The sequence below is a fragment of the Agelaius tricolor genome, unplaced genomic scaffold (assembly GCF_023055355.1).
Source record: "Agelaius tricolor isolate 1412-34295 unplaced genomic scaffold, bAgeTri1.0.p SCAF_6, whole genome shotgun sequence".
Lineage (NCBI taxonomy): Eukaryota > Metazoa > Chordata > Aves > Passeriformes > Icteridae > Agelaius > Agelaius tricolor.
The window spans coordinates 40723940-40751598 of record NW_027269266.1 but is presented as its reverse complement, the minus strand read 5'-3'; the positions used below and the strand labels follow the sequence as shown (position 1 = coordinate 40751598).

General features: G+C 41.9%; 1 protein-coding gene across 10 annotated transcripts; it reads left to right on the top strand.

The window, feature by feature from the left end:
• Positions 1-5501: 5501 nt before the first annotated feature.
• On the top strand, positions 5502-26904 carry ENTPD3 (ectonucleoside triphosphate diphosphohydrolase 3). Of its 10 annotated transcripts, none has more exons than XM_071429468.1 (12): positions 5502-6076; positions 6524-6572; positions 9152-9232; positions 9606-9726; positions 14544-14661; positions 17391-17541; positions 18317-18476; positions 20525-20755; positions 21203-21475; positions 21569-21679; positions 22194-22331; positions 24505-26904. In XM_071429468.1, the coding sequence occupies exons 4-12, from the start codon at positions 9607-9609 to the stop codon at positions 24736-24738; spliced, it is 1536 nt and encodes a 511-aa protein (XP_071285569.1). In that variant the 5' UTR covers positions 5502-6076; positions 6524-6572; positions 9152-9232; position 9606; the 3' UTR covers positions 24739-26904. The 10 variants fall into 10 exon arrangements, with proteins under 10 accessions (XP_071285569.1, XP_071285563.1, XP_071285570.1 ...); XM_071429462.1 differs by having other exon boundaries at positions 6461-6572; XM_071429470.1 differs by lacking the exon at positions 5502-6076 and adding an exon at positions 6177-6254 and having other exon boundaries at positions 6461-6572.
• The last annotated feature ends 755 nt before the right edge of the window (positions 26905-27659 follow it).

Here is a 27659-nt window from a genome sequence, read left to right as displayed (position 1 = left end):
CAACACCAACTTTCAAAGCATCCATATGAAATTATCACCCTTCTTATTTTGTGCTTCTAGGAGTGATATGGCCAAGCAAGTAACTTCAGTGTTTGACAGAGACAGGACTCTCATGATGGGCTGGCCAACACAGCAGCTGCCTTTAATGTGTCTGACTTTACTGTGCATGCACAACGAATCCTGGCAGGCAGGGCTGACTGCTCAGGACCACCATAACAGACTGGAGTTGGAGGCAGCACCTCTGTCATGTACATGTCAGATTGTTTCTGGTGCTCACTTTCACCCAGGGCTGAGTCAAGGCACAAAGCCACCTGAGGCACTCCCTGGAAGGTTCACAAAGCCATCAGTCAATGCTAAAATGGTGTGTGGGATGTGCCCTTCTACAGGTCATAAACACAAGGCACTAGAATGGAGAGAAAAGGAATGAAAAAAAAAAAAAAAAGGAAAATTCACAGATATACCAAAAACTGGATGCATTTTCATGTCAGGTGCATTATTTACTATTACTACCATGAGGTCAAGAGATGATATTGTACTTGTGGCTGCAAAAGTGAATGAAGATAATGAAACACAGTCAAGGCTGTAGGAACATCCCAATCAACGCGCACTTCATACCCTCCACCAAACCCAGCCTTGCACTGCATTTAGCAAGAGGTTCTCTTCCTCCCCACTGGATAAGAAAAAGCTTTTCAATCTGTTGGAATCACACCAGGCATTTAATTAAGTGTCTCTGTATTTGTTCAGTTAGTGAGAAAACAAGCTGCTTAGTGCAGGCTATTTTCGAGCAGGAACTACACAAGGGTGAGTCTGCAAATTAGAAATGGTTGTTAGAATCACTATTATAGGGATCATTCTACTCTTCTGTGTGCTGCTTGTTTTCTCCCACAGGCTTCTTGTTCTGTACAACTGACTTTAATGGCTATAGTTGCATTTCTGAGCCTGTGAAGAAAATCTGCACAACTGCAGTTTAATGTTGGTGAATGGAAAGCGAAAAAAGAACTTGTTATATTAGCTGAGAGTTAGGGAAACAAAGCAACAAGTGAATAACAGTACTGGCAGGTGAACTTGGAAAGAGGTGTAATAGAACTTTCTTCATCCACAGATCTACTCAAAGAGATAACCTGACCTGTATGGAGCTGCAATGGGAAGGATTTAATGTAGGAATTTAAGAATTATTCAGCTGATTTGATCCATTCCAGGAAGAGCACAAAAACATGACAGAAATATTACTACAAGGACTGCTTCATAATTTTTGAAAATATCTCTTCTCCAGCAATTTGTCAGCAATTACTTCTGGGCCATGGAAAGTGAAACATTCATTTAGAGTTGTCAGCTGCGCAGAAATCTTCGTGTTGAGCAGTTTTTCACACAGCAATTTTTAAAGGATTAAACCCTAAGGAGTAGTATCTGTAAATTTATGCCCATTCACTGGAGGTGGTGCATGTCTTTGAGTCCAATAGTGAATTTCTTGCAAGAGAATGGTGGGTTTTGGTCAGATTCCTGTGTCTGGTGTTATGACAGTGGGATATATCAGTTGGGACATAACACATACATTCGCAGGCATGGCTAAAAAGAAATGGAAGGAGTGGCTAAATAGAAACGGGAGGAGTTTGCTGGCAAGCTCCAGGAGCTTGGTTTGCAGCTGAGGGGCAGGGAGGGAAGGGATGGGAGCAGGCACTGTTACTCCTGGAAAGCACCAATCCTTTCAGCAGCACAGCGGGGCTGGCACACACCCTCTCCTGCCGCGGCAGCTCGTTTGGCTTGCTAAAACTCGGGCATAGCAAAATAGACAAAGGGGCTGTCTTTTTCTGCTGCCCCAGCAATCTGCTGCCCTAATTACGTGCCTACAACTTGTGCTGGCTCATAACCATGTGATGAAGGCTGTTCCTGAGGGGTTTTGATTGATTGAAGCAGCTCTTGATTCTTAGGACAAGAGAGGCAAGGGTATAAAGCTATACGCCCTCAGGAAGGGAAATAAATAAATTAGAAAATATTTTGCTTCAGCCTCAGAACGAAATTTTTATTTGTTTCAAGATGATGTGGACCAGAAAAGTGTTCCTACAGTACAGAGTCATATGCATGAGGCAGAAGATTCAGAAACTAAATCTGAGATGCATCATTAGCTTTAGTGCTCCAGTAAAGGAATAAAAGCATAAACTAACAAATAGCTCTCTAAGGTATTTCAAAGAAGCCATCAGTGAAACACTGAAAGAGACAAAGCAATGTCTGTGTCCAGCCATTACTCAAAACAATGAGAATTTCTGAGAATGTATGAGCACTACACAAACTGAATTTCTCATGCCATAGCTATGATTTTACTTTATGGGGTCTTTATGGGGATGTGGTGGTGGTGTTTGTCAGTAATGACAGAAAACTGTAGGGCAGCAGATGCTTTAAGACTATTAAAAATCAGTTTTGCAAAGGCATAGAACAAAAAAAGTGCATTCATGATCTCTGAAAAGAATTGCATTTAACATTTTTCTAAATGTAGGGTCCACATGTGGTTTGTGACTTCCTTGCTTGAAAGCATGGAGAGCTATCTTCCTAAATTTGACAATTCACACGGTATGCTGCTATAATCATAGAATCACTCAGGTTGGAAACACCTTTAATATCTTTGGGTCCTACTGTTAACCCAGCACTGCCACATCCACCACTAAACCATGTCCCTAAGCACCACATATACAGGTTTGTAAATACCTCCAGGGATGGTGACTCAACCCTGTGCAGCTTGTTCCAATGCTTGACAGCCATTTCAATGAAGGAATTTTTCCAGTTATCCTATCTAAACCTGCCCAGGCACAACTTGAGATCATTTCCTCTTGTCCTATCACTTGTTCCTGAGGAGAAGGAGGGCTACACCCTCCTTTCAGGTAGTTCTAGAGAGTGATAAGGTCTCACCCTCTTTTTCTCCAGGTTAAACAACCCCAGCTTCCTCAGCTGCTCTTCGCAGGACCTGTGCTCCAGACCCTTCACCAGCTTTGTTGCAATGCTTTGGATGCACAATATATAGAATGTTTGTCTGAACCAAGTAGAAGAAGTGCTTTTTGCCTTGGAATAACATGTTAGTCACAAAAAAGGCCTAATTGTAATGTCCTGACTCATGCTGGCCCAGAGGGCTCCACATTCTTTAGAGCTCTGCCTGCATTGCCATTTGTCACAGTTGATCCTGAGGTGAAGAGGTGAACATGGAGGTAGGAAGTCTTTGGGAGCAGAAATTGTGAATGAAGGCTCTTTGTCAACACTGAGGAAAAGTACCAGGAGGAAAGTATCCAGGAAGATTGATGGAAGTGATGAGCTGAGTGGAAGGGCATCACACCATCCTGCTGACAACACAAATGGTGGAAAAGGCTGTGCAAAAGGCAACACAAATGGTGTAAAAAGTATAGGATGAAGAGGAGAAGCTTCCCTGTTTACTGGATCTTGCAAAGAATGCACAGAAATGAGGGATGGGTCCTATTCCTATGAACTGAAAAAGTACCATGCAAGAAAGCAAACTTCTCTTCTTGCAGCCACCTGTGTCTCCTTAGCTCCATTTTTTACATAAAGATTTCTCCCCATTTCACCCTTTGCTGTCTTGTCAGAGGATATTTGGAGGCCTCTTGATATTCCAGCATTACACAAGGAACAGATGCAGTTCCATGGTGTCTTGGAATGTGTAATCATCCATCCCCTCTCCTGATGCTGCTGCTGTCACTCCATAGGGAAATGGGGCAGTATCTGCCGTGGGTCCTGTGCAAACATGATATCATAAATGCATTGCAGAAATGTGTCTCTAACAAATACTTTATTTGTATCCATTATGTTTTTGTTTCTAGAGACTTGCTATTGATTATAGACACTGGTATTCAATAATAATCTGCCAATATCAGTCATTGTATTTTTACTCCACATATTCATGCTCAATGGCAGAAAATGCAGTAAAATTTTCCTTGAGACTGTTGGCAATCCAGCTCATTTGTCATTTTTAAATGGACACCTGGGGTAGATTCTGTCCAAGCAAAACAAATCAATACAGTTAGTTACACTAAGTGCATTTGAACAAGGATATTTGAAGGCAGAGAAGGAAAAGGTGCTGCAGCAAGGAAAAGGATGGAGAGGAGAGGTGTGTGTGCTGCAGGCTGGGGAAATGGCACCCAGCTTAATCTATGCCTTGGGAGTGGGGAAGGGATGGAGGATCAGGAGAAAAGAACCATAAAAGGGTGGACCAGGCTGATGAAGAAACTGAAGAAAAGCCAAAGGAGAAGGTTTAGGAAAACAAGAAATTAAAGTAGTGGATCTAAGGTGAGTCCCGTGGGTTGAAGCAGAAGAACCAATGAAACACAGCCACTGGGCATGCCTGGAGGGGAATCTTGTTTCTAGTCCATCTGATTTTGGAGCAGGGTCCTGGACTTTGAACCAGCTGGGGGATTTTTTAGCCCATATCACTTATGCTGCCATCATGATTTTAGCCTGGCTATAACAGTCACAACAGCAGCTTGTGCAACTGCCCATCTCTTGGAAATGATGCAGAAAGAAAACAATCTTGTATGTCTGTTTTTATAGAAGTAGATTATATAGAAGGGAGGTTTGCTGTCTTTGCAAACATTAAATTTCAGTCACTCGTGTAGGACTGGTTGACATCTTACTTTCTATTTCAAAATGTTCACATTTGATTGTATAAAAATAATGTTTTTCTGTGGGGTAAGCAATCCAGCTCACTTGTCATTTTAAATGGACACCTAAGGAGATTCAGGTGACTTACCAATGCAGTCAGTTGGACCAAGGGCCTTAAATACATTTGGATGGGATAAGAAAAATATGCCACATGAATGGAAATAATACAAAAGAAATAAATTACATGCAACAGTCAGGCAATCAGGAGGGATGAAAGGCTTTGTCTTCATGTGCTAGAAATAACTGAACTGATCTCCCAAGATCATCATTAAATCAGCTTTAATAATGTGTTGTCATCAAAAAGAGAAAATTGCCTCCACTCCCAAAATGAGTAGATTATGAAAAGATGCTTACAGATGGTTCACAAGGCTGCAGCTGGTTTCTTGTTCTCCTTTATCCAAAAATCAAGATGCTGTAATTCTTCAAGATCTTTGTGAGAAAAAGAAACAGAGGTGCATTTGGGTTTTTACATTATGTGACTCTGAATCCTAGAACAACGAGCAAATGGTGGCAGAGCAGCTGGAGTGTCTCGCTGTGATTCCAGAGCTCGTGTCCCTGGCAAACCCACCCTGCAGGCTGTAGGATGATCTTTGGCTGTAGTTGGTCACACAGATTGGACAGGGCAAGATCTGTGACGCTGCTTCTGGGAATGTGCTAAGCCCACTGAGCAGCCTAGGTTTGGCAAGAACTCCAGTAAAACTACAAATAAGTGGTGCCTGTACGCTAAAACCTGGATGGAAAGGTAGCCCTAAGAGTGAAGGGACTGCTGATTTCTGGGTTCTGAGAAATGCCTTCCTGAGAAAGCACCTGTTCCTTTTAGAAGACGCAGGGGTTCTTTCACCCACCTCCAGACAAACCCCTTTCTGCCCTCGCTTTGGGAGGGACCTGAGGAATGTGATTTAGGGGCGGCCAGCAACACCCTGCCGCAGCAGCTGCGGCCAAATCCCGAGCGGCGTTTCCGGGGAGCCCCGGAGGAGGGGAGGGCAAGGAAGGGCGGGAGGCACGGCCGTGCCACGGGGGTTCTGCGGCGGCATCTCGGTGCCCTCCCAGCCCCGATGCATCCCCTCCGGGCTCAGCCCCGCCGCATCTCCCGCTGCGGGGACGCCCCGGCTGCCTCCTCTCGCCGCAGAGCTCCTCCCTCCGCTTCACTCAGTCTATCCGGATTTCATTTCATTTTATTTCTTTCTTTTTAACCTGCAAGTTGTTTTTTCGTTTGTTTGTTTTCCATCTCTTTGGAAATACAGGAGCACGGGGCGGGCACCAGCGTGGTGCCTCTCCACAAATCCCCCCGGGAGACGCGCTCCGAGGGCGCCGCCGGCTCCCGGCGCTCCGCATCCCGGGAGCGGGCGGGCAAGCCCGGCTTGTGGAGGTACCTTGGCGTGTGGTGGGGCCGGGATCCCCGGACTGAGGCGGGGATTAGGTGAGGAAAAGGGCGGCGGCCACCCCGGCAACACGGCGGGGGTGTCGCTCTGCCTCTCCGAGGTTATTTTGGGGGGATTGTTTGGTGTTTTCTCGCAAATCACGCTCATCGTGTGAAGCTTTCTCATCCGGGATGGCAGTGAGATGAGGGAAAGCTTCAGCCGCGATTTTGTGTCCATGTGCTTGTTTTTACTTAATTTCTCCTCCGAAGGGAGGCGTGTGAAACCTCCTGGCAGGTTTTCACCATGCGGTTTAAAGTGCTGTGGATGTTGGGGTTTTAGTGCTATGGGATTTGTTTTGTGGGGGTTTTTTTGTTTGTTTCAGTTTTTATTGGTTTTGTGGTTGTTGTTTATTTGTTGTTGTTGTTGTTTTTTTCCCCCCACAGCACTTGAAGCATTCACCTGTCGGCCTCGTCTGAAATAAATGGTAACGTGTTTGCATTTCTCAGGTTACAGCGTTAAGAAAGGCACACGCTTACCCACCCTATGAACAAACAGGTCAGTGCCTAAAAGATGTGGGTTTGGTGTTTCAAGTTACTTGGGAAAAGGAATTTCAGCGCAGTAATTTTTACTGGTGTGAATTTAACTTAGTTAAAATGTTGGTGGCATAAAGAAGTCGAGTGTGTTTTCCTTTGCAGGCAGGAATGCTTTTTGTTTGCAGGTAAGGTGAAGAAAGTGATCCTTCCAGTGTGCTCACGTGTGGCCTAGCATAATTAACTGGGTGTGGAAAATATGTATTTATGCTGTTTCTTGCTTCAGGATGATGTTGTTTTAATAATGGACGGCAACTGGGCTTTGATACTCAGTTAACACCTTTTATTTGTCTTTTTGCCAACAAGTGCACAATGATAGCAAGAGTTCCTTGCCTTACTCTAATCTGTGGAGTGAGTGAACTCCTCTGTCATAGCTCTACAGATTTCACTGAATGGGCAAATGTGATTGTATTGCCTGGTGTGTGAGGCTTAGATCTGAGTGTAGCCACAGGTAAACTCAGCCCTGTGCTTCTGATCCAGTTATGTGGCAAGGCAGCAAAGGTCCCAGCTGGGTGATGACTTCAAGGGGTCACAGATGATGATACAGAGGCTATTGTGTAAATCAGGATTTGCAGATTACCTCTGATGAAATTGCCCTGATTGCTGATGGAACATGATTGTATGAGGAATGTCTCCAGTGATCTGCCCTTACCTTACATGCTCCCTCTCAAAAAAGAGTTTTGAAAAGAGAAAAATCACCTCCGATGAAGAGAAATCTCAGTAGCAGGGAAGCACATGGGAAATTCAACAAACCAAGATTTCCCTTTTTCTCCCAGAAATGGGAGCAGAAAATATTTAATCATTCAAGACTTAAGTGTTAGGAGTCAAATAGTCATTATTGCTTTGTTTTTTAGTAATGCTTTGGTTTTCCAAAGAGTCATTTGCCCTGCACGTTTTTTCTTTGATGATGACTTGGTTTTTTCCACTGAACATCAGTGCTTTGATCCAGGAGTGACTGATATATATTGGGTTGTGAGCAGATAGTTCTCTTTCAGTCACTTTATAATATTATATAGAGATATCCATGTACAAATGAAAGCTAATGACTTTTTGTCTCCTTAAAGTATTTTATCCAGATGGTTATTCATAAATGTGTAGTTAAGAATCCATTCTCTCCTTTCAAAAAGGAATTGATCTGTATAAATACTTCTAATTAGTATGTCCTGACATTAAAATACTTCTTATTAGTATGTCCTGCAGGTTACAGTATAGGTGTTAACATATTTTGTAATGGTAAAATAAAGATTTCATTTTATCATTTCTGCACTGTGTACCTGATGTTTCAGTGCCTCAGGATGGTGAAGCAATGGAGAGAAGTGAATAGATCACCAATGTGGCTGGTTATTTTCTCTTTAAACTGACTGATGATTAAGATAATAAAGCTATTACCAAGCTAAGAAAGAAAGTATTGGAAGAGTAGATAGGCAGTAAACAAGGAGCCCATATGGATTTAGAAAAGGGAGTTAATTAATGTAAAAAATGATGCTTTGGAAGTAAGATATGTCAAAAGATTTTCCAAAAGCCAATCTGAGATAGTTCTCACAACAGAAAGAGCAAGAAAAAGAAGGAAAGGAGTAGCCATAGGCAAAGCTCAGTGTGAAGCTAATCCCAGAACAAAACAAATTTCTTTCTTCTCTTTTGAATATGAACACAGATGTTGGACCATGGGTATCCAGGCTGCAGAGCCCATGGGGTTAGAAAAGGGAAGCTGTGTGAGAAGCATTCATTCTGCCTTCTCCCTCATCCCTAGGGCTCTGGTTGGAGCTAGGGACAAGACCATGTGTTGCAGGTACAATGGGGCTGACCCAGAGTGCTTTGGCCATGGACTGGAGAGCACCTTTAAGCTCCTGTCCTCAGCTCAGGTTGGCACTGAAGGTGATTGCTGAAATAGCAGGACAGTCCTGAGTAGGCACTGGTATGTTCAACAGTCAGTATGGAAGAAGTAGGAGATGTGACTCAGGATAAATCACACCAGGCTTGATTTTTCTGTGCCAAAATCAATGGTTTCTGGAATAACAAAGGCAGGAAACTTCTCCTTGTTGTGCTCCTCTGACACTTATAATCTTGCCATGTCCTTGCAGTTGCCTCTCTCCTCCTCAACCCCTAGGGAGCATAAGGATTTTGATATATGGATTGTCAGTATTCAGAAGTACTGGATGATCTCTTGGGGTTAAGACGTGTCTGGTCAGGGACATGGAAAAGGATGAGCGGAAGTTCCAGGAAACCTAAATCACATTTGAAATCTAGGAAACCTTTCTAGAGGATATGAACATATAAATAGCCTTATTGTTAGTTAGCATGTTCCATGCCACCTTGGGGTTTGTCCAACATAACTGTGTTAGACTTACTTAGATTTAGTAACTTTTCATTGCAAAATGTCTGAGTTAGAGTGTATATTTAATATGTTATTTGCAGTGCAGAGTGATAATAATAGGAATATGCACACACACACACACATTTCATCAACTGTTAGTAGAAAGACGCCTACTTTAATGTTCTTTAAACCTCCTTTTAAATTTATTTTTTATTTCTTTCTTGCTGAAGAAGCCTGCACCTCTTGTGGACACCGACTTTGCATGTCTGGCAGAAGCGTCCAGCTGCACTCAGTGGAGCAGCCTGGCTCAGGTGTGTGCCTGGCCATGACTGTGGCTGTGTTGCAGGAGCCCAGGGGAGTGTTGGGCAAGCACTAGCCCTGACCTGTGTGCCCACAGCCTGCCCTTCCTGGGGCGTGGGAGCTGGGGAGCAGGCACCTCCACACAGGCACCACCAGGTGAAATCTGGCATTGGTAGCATGACAGTACAGACACGGCCCTTCCAGACAATAAATAGTGGTTGCAAAACACCAGGCAGTTCTTGAGGAGGAGATGGAATTTCCACTAGGTGATCCAGTTGATGAAATTAGATTTATGAGTTTCATCTGATTGAGGACTTCAGGCTTTAAGACAGAATCGCCAAATCCTTTCAAGTTCCCTAAGTGCTTCCCACTTTGTCGTTTCAGGATGCTCACCAGAACCCCGAGTGTTGTTGCCCAAGTGTTCCTTCTTCTAAGCGTAGTCCTTGTTATTGCCATTGCAGTGATTCAGATAAATCAGCAGCAGATCCTCTCCCCAGGGCTTAAGGTAAGTCTTAGGCAACCTCAGGAAGGAGAACAATGTTTTGAACTGATATTTAATAATGTGCCTTTCTAAACTCATTTTATGGGGTGATTCAAATGAGCTTACAGCCATAAATTAATGTTTAATCATATCATGATGGGAAAACTGAAGCTGAGAGAAAAAGAGAATTGGTCAAGGGTCAGTAGCAAAGCAGGAAAAGTATTTCTTGATTCCTTCTCTGTGGTGGCTATCACACAATGTCTTCTTCAGGACTGAAAGGCCAAAAGGGGAGAATATCTCACTCCTTTTTTTTTTTTTTTTCCCCAGTTTTGTCAGAAATTGGAAGTAATTTAAAAATAGTTTTGAAGTGGGAAATACCCAGAGTTTAAATTCTGGCCCCAAGCACAGCTGGGAAGTTTGTGCTGACATCTTTGCAAATTGCTCCTGTGTATCAAAAGCATTTGGGCTCCAAGTATGCACTTGATCCTTTACCACGTGTTGGGACTTGCTGGATGCTAACGGGAGCAAACTAACTTCCTTAAGGGGGGCAGAGCAAACTGTAAAACACAAACTGAAGCTCAGGCTTTGCCTTCTGCTGTGGAACATGTGTGCAGGTTCTTCAATGAGAGATGTAAACAACCGAGGAAAAGCTGTAGAAAATATCCTTCTAAGGATATGTAGGGTGCTGTTTTTTCCCACGATTCTCTTGTCAGATTTTTCTTTGAAGTCCCTTCTGCCTTTCCATCTGCATGAGTATTTAACTGGATAGTTCACACACTGATAACGACAGGTTAATGCCTCGTTGCACTTCATGCGATTATAAACACCTTTGGCTTTGTCTGAATCATTTGGTGGTGTGTGAGTCAGACAACGGGATAAAACTGTAATTCTGATACCCCTTCTATGTGTTTGTGTGATGTGGCAGGGGGAGTGTGCTGGCCTTGTGCCTGGGGCCACAGTGCCTCAAGCATGTGTTCTGTTGAGCCCCAAATGGCTGCTTGCAGCAGCCTCACATCCCAATTTTCATGCAAGGCAGGACTGGATGGACATGTATCCCAGCTGAAGCCAGGGCAAGGCTGAAGCCATTATCTAAAAGACAGCCTACACATCTTTTGTGTTTGTCATTAATTCAGTTTCACATCCAAAATGATAAAACTGTTTACCTTCCTCTTTGAGGAAGCATTGGAACCACCTGGACTCTCTGGAGCTGGTTTAAGTGGGGAGCTTTGCTGAATCACAGCAGCTTCACAGCAGCTTCTGTAGGAGGGCTGCTGTTTCCTCTACTGGGTGTGCCTTGGCTTTGGATTTGAGTTTGGGCTGTAAGCCTGCTAATGCAGGTGATATGGAGGATCCCGAGTTTGATTCCTGAGACACTGAGTTGTCCTCAGTGAGTAATTTACATTCACAAGAAATTCACAGGTAGAAGGAGGACCTTGGTAAGCCAGTAAGGAGGCCTTGGTAAGCCATACCTGGCTGACATGGAGCCTGGAAATGACTTGACTTAGTGTCCTGAACTTAATGGTTGATTAAAATTAATTATGGCAACAACATGATGAAAGCGGATTTATTTTTTGTAAACGGCCTTGTTCTTCTGTTACTACTGTTTGTGTTACCTGTGGCATAAAAGCTCTTTCCCAAGATGTATGTTGAGAGCATCCATTGTGGCACAAGAGATAAATTATATGCTGTGTCACTGGTGTTTTAAACTGTTGTTGCAAAATTGAATGTTTTGGATCCTTGATGGCTGGATTATCTGAAGACTGAGTCAGTGATTAGTGAAGGAAGGGCCTGCCCATTGCATGAGGCTGGGGCACTGAAAGGACTCATGACTCACTGATACACACCATGAAGTGAGAAGAGTGATGAAGAAAACACAAATGTCCTCAGTGGAGAAGTCTGCAATTGTAAATGATGATAGTGCTGAATGAAGTAAGCCTTTATGCCAGTCAAAAAAAAAAAAAATCAAATCTGTTTGTCTATTGCTGTTTTGTGAGCCCTAGAGAAAAAAACCCCACTTCATTATTGTATTCCTTTATGCTATAGGCAGGTGCTACAATTCAATTTTCAATACCTAAATTTTTCATGTCTCTTTTGGCTCCTAGGAAGTGTTTTGCATTGTTTGTGGCTGTTGTATTTGATTAAAAATTGTTCAAACCCGTGCAGCTGAATTAAATCATACATCTAGCAGAGATCCACTTTTGTGACCTCCATCTTCCCTGCAACTGGTTTAGCTTGTCAGCTTCTCTCCAAATTGTTTGGCAGTTTCCAAAGTGATTGGAAGGCAGGTGATCCATCATAACTGTGCCTGCTTTAAGGGTTTGTGCATCTCCGTGTCTTCCTATTGGAATGATAGGCTGAAAAGGTGATTGATCCTGGGGCTTGTGCTTGCTTATCTATTGGGATTACTACTCCTCAGGATGTACCTACAAAGCCATATTCCCATAATAAACATTTTCCTTCATGTCACCTTGTTTCTCCCCTTTCTTCTTTCTTTTTTCCTCTGAACTAGAAAACAGAACTCTGAAACTTTTCTGGATTAATGTTGTCTCCCTGTCTTGTCTGACTAATCTGGTCCATTGAGTAGATGGTGCAGTTCTTGGATATCATGGAATCACCAGGCCTTTGAGATGATGGAGATACTCAGGAAGACAGTTGAAGGAGAAAGGAAATCATGGAGAAAAAGTAGTTCTGTTCTTTAATAGCTGCTAGCCTGGGATAAGGGTTTGCCAACGTTCTCACAGTGCATTTCAAAGCAGGAAGGCCTTGCTTGCCCTTAAAGGGCAGACAAAGGTGATCCAGCCTGCAACTTGGACAGAAATCTAACGTCCCCAGAAAATTTTAATCCAACCAGTTTGTCTTTGGCAGCCTGCTAAGACAAGGCTTGTAGAATTCTCTCACCTTCCTAAGATGCAGTGTCCTGTGTCATTTCTGTTTTTTTAATTAAAGATAAATCTTTGTCCTAACATGTGGTGCAGTTGTCACTGGTCACTACTTTTTGAGGCTGCATGGGCCGGTTTGCACACAGGGAACTCACACAAGTCCTGAGGAGCTTCACAGGTCACCTTGAAATGGGCCCAAGAGACCTTTTCAAAAATCAGCATCTCTTTTAAGGATGTGTAAGAAACATAGAGGAGGAAAGGGAGAAAGAAAATTAAAAAAAATTGTCAGTCACACATTGATTCAGATAAGTACACCACTACTCTTTGGGATGGAAATCTCTTACTTCCAGAAGGAGCCTGGGAAATGCAGGGGAAGGAGGAAGTAGCTCAAAAAGCCCCCACTTAACTGAGGTAAAAATGCTTCCATTATCTTCCAGCTCTCCTTGGGCATAGTTAGCTCTAAAAGTAGCCAAGTTAAAAGCTTATGTTTGGTACTTTAAGCTGACTGAGACTAGATTTAATTAGTAGTCCTCAAGCAGATTGACCATTACTGTGTTATGTACCTCCAGGGTGCTCACATCTTCCAAGGAGAGGAAATAAACTCAAATTATTTTTGCTAAAGTAGTTACTGAAACAGAACCTAATGATGTAGTTTGATAGTATCTGTGGAGGAGTATCTGTGTAGTTTGGTAGTATCTGTGGAGGCTTTTAATCTTTTAGTGGATCAGGGTAAATATGGTCTCCATGACTATAAATGAAATTTTCATTATCTAACAGTCCTCTGTGGAAACAGACTAGACTGGTATTGCTGGTATTCTTTGGGGGCCAGGAGTTTTTAGGATTACAGTAGAAGCTGGGAATAATCAGGTGTAGAAGCCAAATGGTTTGCCACCTGAAGCAGTGATCCTTCCCAGTTGGACTTTTTGGTCCCCCAGGGAGGCAGTGGGATGGAATTTATTAGCCTGCTACAGGGGCTCTTACTGCTTTGCAGACAGATGGAGGCTCTCATTTTTCAGTACTGTCAGGCTCCTGGGCATCTGTCTGTTCCAAAAGAAAAAAGCTGACAGAAAAATGAACCCTATACTGTGTGACTCCTACCAGTTGGGTGACTTTGGAAGAGCTAAACACTTGCAGGGATCATAAAGAGGATACCAAAATTGCATTTTGCTTCTCTTTATGAGATTACCTTTCCAGTTACTTCAGTTTTCTCCTGCCATAAAATACGGGAAAAAGGGAAAGACTGGTCTGGTGAGCTGTGGGGCGGGATGGAGAAACTTGTGCTTTAATCCCAGAGTCCAGGGGACCTGGGGCAAGTAATTTAAATATCTCTCGTTTATGTTATAAATACTCATGGGGTAACATTGATTCTCTTTCCCTCTGTGTTGTCTCATACTCTGGCACAGCCTGTTCTCAGAGGTGAACTCTCAGGTGGAGTAAACCACTCCAAGGGAGAGGTTTATGGGGCAATTAGGAAAGAACCAGACTTGTTACATCATTCTTACTGTCAGCTCTCAGATACTTTACCTCTTTGCTCATAGCTTTATGGATCCCTTGTGCATCCTTGAATCTAAAACCCGTGCTTAGATATCAAACCCTTCTGTGTTCAGGGAATGGACTGGGATAAAGGGAAATGAACCTGCTCCAAAATCAGGCCTTTACACAGTGTTATCTATATGTCAGTGTGGGTTTTGAACCTGATGCTGAAAGGAGATGAGCATTCTCCATCCCCACTGAATTAATTATTGAAGATATGTATCATGTTCCTTGGTTTGCAGCCAGGTTCATTCTGTGCTTGGCTGTTGGATTCATGCCTAAGCGCCTGACACTCAAATTAATCTCTCTTGTAAATAATACACTGTGCATGCATTTTCTAAATGTCTGCTGGTGCAGTGCAGCTGCACATGGGCATTTAAGCTGTCATTGTTTGTTTCTTCATCTAATGTATTCTTTCTTAATCCCCAGTATGGAATAGTCCTTGATGCTGGATCCTCTCGGACTACAGTCTATGTCTATGAGTGGCCAGCAGAAAAAGAAAACAACACGGGAGTAGTGAGCCAAACCTTCAAGTGCAATGTGAAAGGTGAGCTCAAAGGAAAGTTCCTTACTTGTTTTTAGCCTTGCTTGTACTGTTTATTTCCCTTCCCTTCCATTCCCTTCCCTTCCCATCAAGACTATGTCTGTATCTGTCAGCATTAGTTCTTTTCCACTGATACAATAAGCTGCTCTAATCATTGCACCAGAGAAAGGAAATTGTGGCAAAATTTGATTTACTCATGGCAGTGCATGATTGGTGCAGACAGGATTCAATCTAAAGACAGTCAGGACCCATAAATGCTCAGTCCTTGCGTTTCTTTCAGAATAAAAGTATTATATATATTTAAAAATAGCTTGGAATAAAAGGAGTTTTAGAAGAATGGGAATCCAGCTCTTGTTAGGTGTTATTTTAATTAAGCTTCTCCACATTACAGAACTAGTAGTAAATTGAGTAATACTGAGTAAAATAGCTAAATTGGCAGAACTATTTCTGACAGGACGTCATTGTTTTATTAAATATGTAGCTGTGGCCTCTGTCTCAGGAAGACCTGTGTCTGTGCACAGCTAAAGATGTCCCACAGGTACCACTGGCTACCTGCCCTGTCTTTTTTCTGAGGTTTTGAATTGATTCCTCACAGACAGACAGACGGACTAGGCTGACTTCTGATCACACTCCAGTATGGTTAGGTGGCTGTGGATTCCTTCATAGAAACTCTTAGTCAACTTCAGTGACATCTGACCCAGCTTTCAAAGTTATGGAAATGCCACACATTTTGTGAAGACAGATGGCCAGGGAGGGGAGGGAAATCAGGTTTTCTGTTCTTTGACAATAACTGCAGTGTTCAAAGAAAGTATTTTCAGTATTTTCCTTCTGTCTCAGTCATGATCTTGCAAAGTCTTACATTCCTCTTTGTGTCTGGAAATAGATGCTGGAGATGTAGCCACAGAGGCCCATGAGTAATAGGGAGTGGAAGGCAATGGTTTCTTAGCAGCACCAGCATTTTTATCTTCATTGTTAAATATGTGTGTGGACATTTTCAGCAATTCTAGAGCAAGGAAAGGAAAGCAAGTGTAACATGAACAGGAGTAATGCACTGTCATGTCTCTAATGATGAAATGTCCTTACAAACTGCTGGAATGGTGGCCACCCTGCTGAGGGGAGGGGTACACTCTGCTAACTCATGTCTTGACTCATTAGGAATGTTTGCCTTTAGGAATTCTGGTTTGGGAAAAATGCACAGAGAAACTGCATTATTCTTCTCAAAAAACCCAAAACAAAACAGCAGTGCCTCGTGAATTTTCTTGAATTGGTTTAGATTTTGTTTTACCTTTGGGGAATACAAATAAATTACAAAACAGAGGAGTCCAAGTTGCTGTGAACTCTCTAGGTTCATGGCCTTAGCCATGAGCAGCCAAGTACTCCCACATCCCTGAGCGTACAGAATCACCAGGGCTCAGTCTTCTAGTCTTGGATAACTCTGCACTGGAGGAGACAGAGGGCTGGTTCCTGGGAGATGTCCCCAGCTGAGCTGTGGGTGACAGTGGTGAACACCTCTGTCAGTGTTTCTTTAGTGACCCTCCAACCACAGTCTTAAGCACTTAAACGGGGGGATAGCTCTGGGCATAATAAAAAGCAGATTTTCACACACTTACTGAACTTGAAGGTCAAGTCAACAACTGCTGTGTGAGTTTTGTGGTGGTTTTATGACTTCATTTCTGCCTTTATTAAGTACCTCTGCCTTTGTGTATAGGAACCAGCCCCAAATCAAAATCCTTACTCTATAGTGCAGTTAATCTGTCCTGATAAGGCTCTAAGCATTGGCAAAGCAGGCAGTTGTCCAGAAGAACATGGTCATTGCCTTGTGACCTGCTCTGTCTGAACACTGGAAGATGGGAATTTGCAGCCACCAAAGGAACATGAGGCAGTGGCAGCTGCTGAGGATGTTGCTGTTCTGTTTTCCTCTGGGAGTAGCTTTCCTTCCAGTTTCAGGTCTGTTTGTGCCAGACATAAGACTTTCAGAAAGTCTTATTTCAAAACCAGGGCTGTGAACATCTAATGGTGACATGGTAGTGTTTATGTTGAAATTCACACAGTCAAAACAGGAGCTTTGGAGTGTGGAATCTGTAAAGGCTTACATATTTTTTTTCTTCTGTTTCTGTCAATGCAATGTGACTGAACATAAATGGTTTCTCTTTTCAACTAAGAAATTAAATTAAGAATTAAGAAAGGTGGCTAAGAGCCACCTTTTGCTTAGCTTGGGACCAGGTTGTGCAAGACATGGCTGTTACAGAGGCAGATGGAGTTCTGGCACTTGTTCTCCGTGGAACTTCCTCAGCTAGGGAATTTCAGTAAGGAATGTTTTATTTACACCCAATTTGAGCCTGAACAAGTCAAGATCCTGATGGTCCTTGGAGTGTTGAGCAAGGCAGGACTTTGATGTTAATAGTTCAAATAGCTATGCCTTGTGCAGCATGATGTGGCTCTCATTCCTGCTCTTTGAAGGCTTTGGAAATTTGGAAAGCTGTTCACTAGTTCATGCACCACAGCAGACTTGTACCTCTATGAATTCAAGAGCCATTTCTGTGCATCTTGAAATGCACAGGCACCACATTGTTCATTCCATAAGCACTCCTAATTTTCAGCCATCCTACCCTTGTTTGCAGTTATGGTGGGGGTGCAAGGGGGAAATGTCTTTCTCTTAACACCCGTTAACTAATTGGGCTAATTTGTAGTTGGCAAAGCAGGATGAAATCTATCTCCTTGTTCTCTTTTAGGCCCTGGTATATCCAGCTATGGGAGTAGCCCTGGAGCTCTTGCCAAGCCTCTTGATGACTGTCTGAATAAAGTGAAGGAGAGAATACCAGTTCATCTGCATAAAAACACTTCTGTTTATCTGGGGGCTACAGCTGGCATGAGACTGCTGAGGTATGGCAGAAACTTGAACTACTCTGTATGCATACTGGCAGAGCAGTCTGTGAAAACAGAACATGAAAAATGTACTGGATGCATTTTTACCCACTGGAAATTGGCCATCTCAAAAGGAAATGGAGCCCAGCCAATTTAATTTAATAAACTTTCCTGAGAGGGAAAGCGTGTCTGCATAAAACCACTCTGTTATGCTGTATTGAAAAGAAACTTGCTTTATTTTGGAGAAGGCAAGAGTTTAATTTTCTCTTTCACATCTGTCATAAAATACAGTGTTATGTAAACAGATAATGTTTGTGCACATCCATGGGCAGCAAAGGCAGATGGAAGCTAGGCACTGCATTCTGAGTATGGATGTGATCTGAAGTGATATGGCTTTTGGGGTCTGTCTGTAGCTTTAGCCCTGGCACAAACTGGCTTTATTATATTTGTTCTGTGGCTAAACAGAGCTGGAAGAGAGATTCCAGGACTGTTTTAACGAGAAGCTGTCATATAAACACTCAGTTCACAAAGAATAAAGAATATATGAAGAGAAAAAAACCCACCCATGAACTTGCATGATAAAGAGTGGAGTTGGTACATACTGAGGGAGTTGCTTGCTGAAACAATGCTGGATACTGGCTGTTCCCTCTCCTAAGCTTCCCCTTTAGGGACATAATGTCTATTTCATTTATTATGTGATTGTAGGAGTTTTCTTGAATTGCTAGTCAGTGAACAATAAACATGAAATTGCCTTTCCAGATGCTCAGTGTCTCATGTTTTGTGAATTGCTTAGGTTGCAAAATGAATCGGCAGCCAATGAAGTCCTTGCAAGCATTCAAAGCTACTTCAGAGCACAACCTTTTGAATTTAGGGGTGCGCAGATCATAACTGGGCCAGAGGAAGGGGTGTATGGATGGATAACGGCCAACTATTTAATGGGCAATTTCTTAGAGGTGTGTGGAAAAAACTGCATGCTTTTCTTTTCACTGTTTCTCTCTTATAAATGAGAAGTTTGAGAGGACATGCCTGTTAAAATGTCATAGTTGCAACTTCTGTTTTTCCCTAAGTCTCTAACAGGGTCCTTTTGTGGCAGTCATAGGGCAAACATAAATCATAAAGAATATGTTGTTATGGGAATGGGATATGGCAAAGGTAAAATCATTGATCCACAAAAAAGCTCTCCTCTAAACGACATTGAGCATCTTACCTAAACCCAAAAGGTGAGATCACTCTTAGATGCATTGGTATGTTTAGTGTGACAGGTGTTGATTGTCTTGACAGTGGTGCCAACTGAAGATCTTTTCTTCTGCTTATTTGCTGTCCCTGCTGGTGAAGGACCTGCCTGGCTTAGGGGTCTCCAAATTGTTTGGCAGTGTTGGCTTACTTGTCATAAGCAGACAAGACTGTTTGAAGCACTGAAGGTGGTCAAATATGCCTCAGCTGAGCCAGAAATCATTCATACACAGCTCCTTCCAAGACTGCTGACATGCTGCAGGCTACCAGCAGTAGACTGCAACACACTGTCCTGTGCAGACCAAGTGATACCAATATAAACACACTCATGCTGTTCTTGAACTTGGCATAGGACCAGGCAGGAGCCTCAGAGCAGAGAGGGAGTCAGATGTGTTGGAAGATCCCTTTTTAGGTGCAGGTATTCAGTGTGATTTCATTCAGAGTAAAAGCTGTACCAAGATGATCTGCAATCACTCATCTGCATTTGTGGCAGGAGGGTGCTGCCCTCAGCATTGACAGCACTTCTGCCAGATTGTCTTACCAGAAATGAAATTAATTTCATTTAATTGAAACCAGTACTTCTGGGTACTGCTAGCTGTCCTGACTGAATGGTTCCTATCAGATCATGGCCATTAAAAAAGAAGGAATTACTTGTTGGTGCTGTGATAGCTCATGGTGAATGTGCTTGTGACTTGCAACGTTAAGAAAACAAGTTTTGGAATCACACATTCTGTAGGAATTTTTCTTGTTGTGTGCATTTCATGCCACAAAAATGACATGATGAAGTTCAAGGCAGTGTCAGTCGTCTACCACATGAATTTTAATCATCCAAATATCAAATTCCATATGGCAAGTTCATAAAAATGGACTGCTAGATGCTGTCAAACCATTTTAGTCTAGAGAGTTCCGTGAAGAAATATATGTGGAATATCACTAGTAGAAGAGAGAAATTCTGACCTTTCTTGTGACAACAGGCTGAGAGTCAAATTCAGTGAGGGGTTCTTTATGGGAATTTTTCACTGTAGAATTTTATGGTGAGTGTATTTGCTAGCCCATAAATTCCATCGTTTCCCTTCTTGTGTATGCATTCATCTCATCATGCTTATTGGGTAAATATTGAAATAGATAATCATGGAAAATCTATATTTGGCACTGTGACTATGTAGATCAAATACAGAATTTGGGGAATATTTTGGGTAGTAGGGAAAAATGCCATCTGAATGGATCAGACTGCAGTTTCAGTGGAGGAAATGTGCAGATTAAGGGTCCTTGTTCTTCTGAATTTGATGGAGCTTTCATCTGACTATTTGCATTTTTCTCTCTATTTTCAGTCTCTTTTCACTCTCTGTCTCTCTGTGATCTCTTAGTATTCTATTCCTTTAATATTTCTTCTTGCCTTGAAATAAGCAAATCTTGATACCATTTCCATCCAGATTTGTTCAAGTTCTCCTGGTTATCTGAACTTCAGTTCCCTACATTCTAGGACAGACACTGCTCTGGCTAGTCCTATGCTTTGGTCATTGTGCTGTCCTATTGAGTGGAACAATATGCTGCATTAGTTCTCCCATCTTTCAAGATCATTTCACTCTCTGAAAGTACATCCCTCTTACATAAAAACATCTGCACCTTTTCCTCATAGTTATTTTTTTTTGAATGAGTGTAGGACAAAGAAGGGGGGGAAGCTTCAAGAAGTAAAGAGTAGAAAAGCTTGTGGGGAGAACAAGTAGATGATATTTCTAATTTGCCTTGTTTTTAATTTTGCATGTAGAGAAACCTTTGGAGGACATGGGTCCATCCTTACAGAAAAGAGACCATGGGTGCACTGGATCTTGGAGGAGCTTCCACTCAAATTTCATTTATCCCCAAGGACCCCGAGGAGCATCTCAACAGCACCTTGCAAGTGAAGTTGTATGGTTACAACTACAATGTCTACACTCACAGCTACCAGTGCTATGGGAGAGATGAAGCTGAGAAAAGGCTTTTAGCATTGCTGCTCCAGGTCTGTTTAAGACCCTTTGCTATATTGCTCTTGCAAGTGTTCAGTGATTGTCTGGGCAGCATCTTAGGCTTGTGCTCTCTTCCCTTTGCTGGAGTCTGGAGACCCCAGTAAGAGCTCAGCTGTGCTTTGTTGTGGCCAAACACACTTAGGTTTCATACAAAGAACTTCATATTTGTTAGAAATTAGCAAGAGTTCTGTGCCATTTGACCAAAAGGCCTTGTAAATATTTTGCTGATCTTGCAAACGACTTCTGGAGAAAAGAGTTTCTATGAATTATACTGATCAGCAGTGTTGTGCTGACCAGTCATGTCAGTGAACAAAAATACATGTATCTGCAGTTCAAAAAGATTCCTGTAGCTCATGCCAAATTAGGCCTTTCTTGCTTTTGACTAGTATTTATTGTTTGGGTTTTCTTGTTTGTTTTTGTTTGATTCTTTTCCCCCCCAGAAATCAAAGACCAGTGCCAATGTGGATAATCCCTGTTACCCTCAAAACTATAACACAGCATTAACCATGAAGGACTTCTTTGGCAGCCTTTGTACACAGTCTCTGAGACCAGCAAATTACTACCCAAACCAGCCTGTGAATTTCCATGGAACAGGAGACCCAGGTCTGTGCCAGGAGATGGTTTCTTTATTGTTTAACCTCACTGCTTGCAGAGACAGAGAGGACTGTCCATTTAATGGAATACATCAGCCAAAAGTTAAAGGGAATTTTGTGGTAGGTGTGCAAATAGTGTCCTTCTTTCTGAGCTTCCTTGCTCTTGATTTCTGTAGTTCTGAAAATAACCTGTCATCCACTCCTTTTCTATAGGCTTTCTCTGGATTCTACTATACAATTCATGCTTTGAATTTATCTGGGCAATTTTCCCTAGATGACTTCAATTCAAGTATGTGGTTTTTCTGTTCACAGAGCTGGGCACAGGTAAGTGGGTTGGTTGGTTGGTTAGTTGGTTTGTTTTTGGTGTTGTTGGGATTTTTCTTTTCCATTTTAAACTCCTAAAAGAGGGATATAAAAATAATATGGACCAGCTATGTGTTCAGAACCTTTCAGAAGGTGTGTATCAATCCAGCATTTGTTTTTCCACTGTGCTTCAAACCATGTAGTATTTCTGTCATGCTTAACACTTGGAATAGGTTTCAAAATTTCATTTCAAGTTCTAACCACACTGTAGAGATGACATGGACATTTTAGAAACCATAACATCCTCAATCTTCAATGTACAGTTTTATGTTTATTTTCATTGTTTACTACATAAGCTATGTCACTTTTAGAGTCTTTCTGAATCTCTGTATCTAGTTGTCTACATCTTTACTTGGTATTTCTGAAAAATGTTATTAGCTTCTAATTAGAACCCAAATATTTTCTAGTTACAAAACCCAAAGCATTTGCTTTTTCCATATTAACATGTTTTTTAAAAAAACCCTTTTGCTTTCAGCTCCAGTTTATGCTGCCTAAATTTGAAGAAATATATGCTAGATCCTACTGTTTCTCAGCCAATTTCATTTATTACTTGCTTGTACATGGTTACAACTTCAATGCAGAAACTTGGCCACAGATACATTTTCAAAAGGAGGTGAGGAATAATAATTTTCTATTACTGTCATTTTAATCCAATGAGTTTGAGGAGGAGACAGAGGATGCAGCAGCCTGCAAAAACAGAATGGTTGTAAACAGCCTTGGTAAATGACTGTCAAATGTTTGGCATAAGACAAAGCACTTTTCAAACCTCAGGAGCAATCTCAGCCTGTTTTCAGGGGTCTCAGCGTTACTTGGAGATACTACATAGATTCTTTTAAAGAGCTTTAAGTGAAGATCAAACACTTGTGTTTTAAACATTTCCACAGTATTTTGCTCCAGGCAGTGATCTGCCTAAAACACCTCACCAGTCAAGGTCAGTTTGAGCCAACCCTGCTGAGCTGGAGAGCAGAACTGTACTTTGCAGTCTCCTGGCAGAGCCCTGGAGGAACTGGCAAAGAGGCTTGGAGTCAGTGAGTGGTGATGAAGCAACAAGGACAGTTTTCATCCTCACCCAGCTCATCCATCTGTGCCATAATCTGGCTCTCTGGAATAAGAATGTATTTTGATGGGGTACTGCCTTTCAGTTGACAGAGAGAGAAGAGTTACAATATCTGTGTCATAAATGCCTTTATTTTCCTCTCTGCTGCTGCACAAAGCCTTACTCTAAAATCCTATGCCAGACTGTCTCCTAATGTCCATATAGTTTGGAAATGCTTCAGCACTTGCTTGCAAAGCCAACAAAAGAATAGGCTGTAGATCTTCATGTTGTATGCTTAAATCCCCTTAGATGCAGGAGATGCTGGCAAGCTGTGAATGAGAAATCAAAAGCAATGTTTTCTGAACAGTCATATCTATTCCTCGTGCACTAAGGAATCAAGTAGCATTTTCTTGCCTTATTTTTACCTCTGGTGGACAGTCATTAGCAGCTCTGGAGGAATGTCCAAAGTTGAGCTGTTCCACCAGGAAAACAGCATAGAGTACTTTGAGATCTTAATCTCCACTGGGCAGGGGGTGGGTGTGGATTTGTCTTGATATTTAAATATATATTGTATTGTCCGCAGCAGATAGGAGCAGCCAGAAAAAACAACATTTTCTTGTTTTGTTTTTTTTTTTTCTATTTAGCCAAGACTATAAAAATACTGAGAAAAACAAAACCCCAAAAGGCTTATTTAAAATTAATACCTTTGTTGCCTAGATTTTACACTAGGGTAATTATGAAACTCCAAAAGGCAAAACTACATTCTCTTTATTAGATCTGCCCCTACTAAAACAGTAAGATCTAATGTTGGCTGATCAGCTAAGCTACCCTAGAGATAACAGCACAATCTTACTATGACTGGAGGGTGGGTTTTTTGTCTATGCTAGGAGTATATATTTCCTTTTAATTAGTGAACACAACCAATGAAAAGAACCTTGGTCTAATGCTAAGATCTGGGTGAGATCCAGAGCTACATGATTTGCAAAAATTATAAGTTTTAAACCTCATGATGAGAGGAAGACAGAGGACACTTTACCTTTTGATCCTTTGTTTATCAAGTGGCAGGACAATGACTTAATGAAAAGGACAGTGGAAAACTGGTAAGCTCTGTTGCTAAAACTAGAAGTGGGGAAAGACAGCAAAGCAGGAGGACCATGGAGCAAATACAAACATACTCCCTTGGCTGTTATTTCATCCATTTTGAAGTAGTTTTTAATTTATGTTTATTTTTAAAACGGAAGAGCCTAGTTTTGGTTCATTTGCAGGCACAAAACCAAACATGGAACAAAAGACGATAAATAGAGTTCCTGTTTTGGGGACTTTATCCTCAGTTCCTCTTTGTCCATGTTGGTGAGACTCCTCGTGGGGTTTTTTTGTTTGCTTGAACTCAAATGACATCATGGGATTTGGCTAAGGTGAGGGGCTAATTTTAGGAATTGGCATAGTAGTCATGGGGTTTTCTATTTGTTTGTTTAAAATTGCATAACTGGCTGCCTGCATATACACCACACATCTGTGTACCCCTCCAATACCTGTGTCTCACTTTTTTAGCCCAGTGAACAATTTTATTACCATCCTCTGGAACTACAGAAAAAGGGTAATTTAAAATGGCTCTGTATCTTCTTTGCATATTCCACTAAAGATTTCTCCTTGCTAATTTAAAGGACAGTTGCCATTAACAGCAGTTGAGCTCTTGGAGTCTTTGAGTGAAAAATTCCATGGGAATAGGAATCTTCTGTCTTCATTTCAGGTTGGTAACAGCAGCATAGGGTGGTCACTCGGTTACATGTTAAGCCTCACCAACATGATTCCAGCAGAAGGGAAGCTGATCCAGCTACCTCTAAAACCTTCTCTCTTTGCTGGGCTCCTCGTCTTCCTCACAGCCACGGCACTGCTGTGCCTCCTCTTCCTCGTCTACTTGTGCGTTGTGTCGCATCAGCAGAAGAACGTCCCTCGCGTGGAACACGTGTTTATTCCAGAATGAATGAACTTGGCTGGAGACAAACCAAAAATGTTACAGTGCTACTAAACAGAACTTTATTTTGCCCCCCATTTTTCAAAAATAAAGACAGAAAAAATGACTTCTGGACCAGAAGCATAAATAGAGAAGGGGCACAAAGGAATCTGTGATACGGTGAATTGGAGTGGTTTTGAAATATTTTGGTAATTGTTTCTGTAAACTTAATTTGTCCAGTGTGCAGCAGAGAAAACATGGGCATATATGTCACTTTGCTTTCTAAGGGATTACTTTTCCTGCCAGGTGTGTATTTTTTTTGTTTGTTTTTGTTTTTTGGTTCATTAACTCTGTGCGAACTGGTGAGCTCAAGTAGTGAAGGATTTGATCACAGTGGCAGAAGTTTAAGGTAAAATTAAACAAGCCAATAGCAACTGTGGGAGGTGGGAACATGGTAGCTGTCCTTGTGTGCAGTGCTGACACTAAAAGCTCTGAAGTAATCTAATTTCTGAAGCTGGAACAAGTACTGGATAATGACAAGAACTGAAAGGAAGAGCTGCGATAGAATTGTTTTTATTGCTGTTCCAAATGGATTGATCCCCATCACAAGAAAGTGTAATAAACTGTCAACACCTCTCAGGATTTTTGAACCTGTCTTAAACAGAGCTATATCTTTTTGGTACCATAGAGACCCCAAAATGCCTCTGGTCTGGTACATAAGATTTGCTTTAGAGGTGGAACAAAATGCTTTCTCACTTTAGTAACTGAACCTAAATTTAAATATATCATGGTTGCCTTCAGAAGACTGGAATTTTCAGTATTCTTTTCTAACTTTCACAGAAATGCTTTTTGTAGTTTTTCATACTGAAACCCTGACCTGCATACCCCACATACTGTTGGTCTCAGACAGCGACAGTCTGTACTGATTTGACACGTATGCATTATTTCAGCTGTCTGGACAGAGTCTCAGACCTGAACATTCCTTCCATTAACGTGTTAAGCCCTTCTTTCAAGAGGAACAGGAGCCAGTCTCCAGGCCAGCAAACCACCCTTTCAGCTGCAGTCATGGCTCTAGTGCCTTGGTCAGCCTCTGCACTGTCCTTCAGCAGCGCTGGGATCCACCTGGCAGGTGCTCCTGTCAAATATTCTGACTCCAGAGCTTTCCTGCTGCTGCCTTCACGCAGCAATCAGCTGCCCTCCTTGAAAGCCCAGCCATTCTTCACCAAACCTCACACTCCCTTAAGTCATAGCACTCTCAGAGCTTCGTCTATTCCCAGAATTGATCTGGGGATAGATAGGAGAACAGTGGCCAGTATTTTTCCCCATAAATAATGTTTTTAATTTCAGTCTTTTGTTTCTGTATCACCTTCTTACTTATGTTTGGTTGTGGGGTTGAGGTTTTGTTTTCTTTTGTGCTTTTTTCATAGGCTGACGATGATTTGAAGGGAGCTAAATATCTTTTTAAATGAAAAAAAGAAAAAAGTGATTTTTCAAGCAGCTCAATAGGGCTTTGTCCCTTCTCTATTGATATACTGCTAAGTCTTGTCAGTCTTTCTGGAGTAGCAATAAGGTAAAAGGTATTATACGATGATGAAGAACTCTGTGGCATCAAAGTTATATCTGATAAAGTGTAAAATTGACTTCAGAGTGCATGGACATTACAGAGGCTGGCATGAGAGATTTTGTGTGATGGATCTGTAACTGCAGTTATGGGTGAAAAAAAACCCCAGACAGTTGGATGAGAGAATTAAAATGTTTTCTTTTGTTGTCAATTTTCAGTGGAAAGTTGTACTCTGGAATATTTACTTGCCCAACAAAACATTTGCTATTGAGTGGCAGGGCCATTCAGATGTGGTTTTACACAAATGGAACACACTTGGAAAAAAGCCTCCCTCAGTGTCACCAGGATACCCACCTGCTCCCTTGTACCTCTCCTGGCAGTTTCAGATGGGAAAGCTGAGGGTGTTGAACTTCCAGCCAAGCAGCTTCAGTGACCACAGCCAAATCCTCCCCCAGGTGTGAGCTGGAACCAGATCAACAGGCCAGATCCCTGTCCTGCTGTCTAGAACTGAAAGGATCTCTGGGAGAGACAGGGAAGTTGACAACATGTGGGAATGTGTAAAAACCAGAGGTTATTTATCTTTTTACACTCTTCTGTGCCTGCTTATGAAAATCAATAAAATTGGGAAAAATTAAGCCAAGCAGACTTTTTATTTTTAGCATGTCTTAGAGGATAGCACCCCCCCACCAGTATTTTGATGCTGGTAGAAAAGCTATTGTTAATAGAAAGGGAAGAAATACTGTTCTAGGGGGTGGAAATTTGCAAGCTGCAAAACTGACCCAGGTTCTGAAGTGGACAGGACTCATTATTTCCTGAATGCCATGTTCACAGCAAGAAAATCCTGATAGTTAAAAGCAAGACACTCATATATATATATATATATATATATATATATATATATATATATATATATATATATATATATATATATATATATATAAAAGCTGCCTGTTTCACTGATAAGGTCTCCTTTCCTGCTGATTAGGTTTGAAATTTCTGGTTGTTTACCCCCATACAGCAACCAAGCCCCAGGCAGCTGCTCGCTTACTCCCCCACCAGCAGGATCAGGGTGAGAATGGAAGGGTAAGAGCTGGAAAACTCATGCATTGAGATAAAGACCAGTTTAACAGGGAAAGCAAAAACCAGACACCCAAATAAATAAAAACAAATAATTAATTCATTGTTCCTCATGGGCAGCTGCTGTTCAGCCACCTCCAGGAGAGCAGGGCTCCATCATACATGGTGGTGATATGGGGACACAAACGCCATCACTCCAAATGTCTCCCGCTTCCTCCTTCTTCCCCTACGTTATAAACTGAGCATGATGTCCTAAGGTCCGGAATATCCCTTTGGTCACTCTGGGTCCCCTGTCCCAGCTGTGTCTCCTCCC

Coding starts and splice junctions, on each gene's coding strand:
- ENTPD3 (XM_071429471.1), top strand. Junction 14,662..17,390: donor CTTCAAGTGCAATGTGAAAG/GTGAGCTCAAAG, acceptor GTTCTCTTTTAG/GCCCTGGTATATCCAGCTAT. Junction 22,332..24,504: donor AGATACATTTTCAAAAGGAG/GTGAGGAATAAT, acceptor TCTTCATTTCAG/GTTGGTAACAGCAGCATAGG.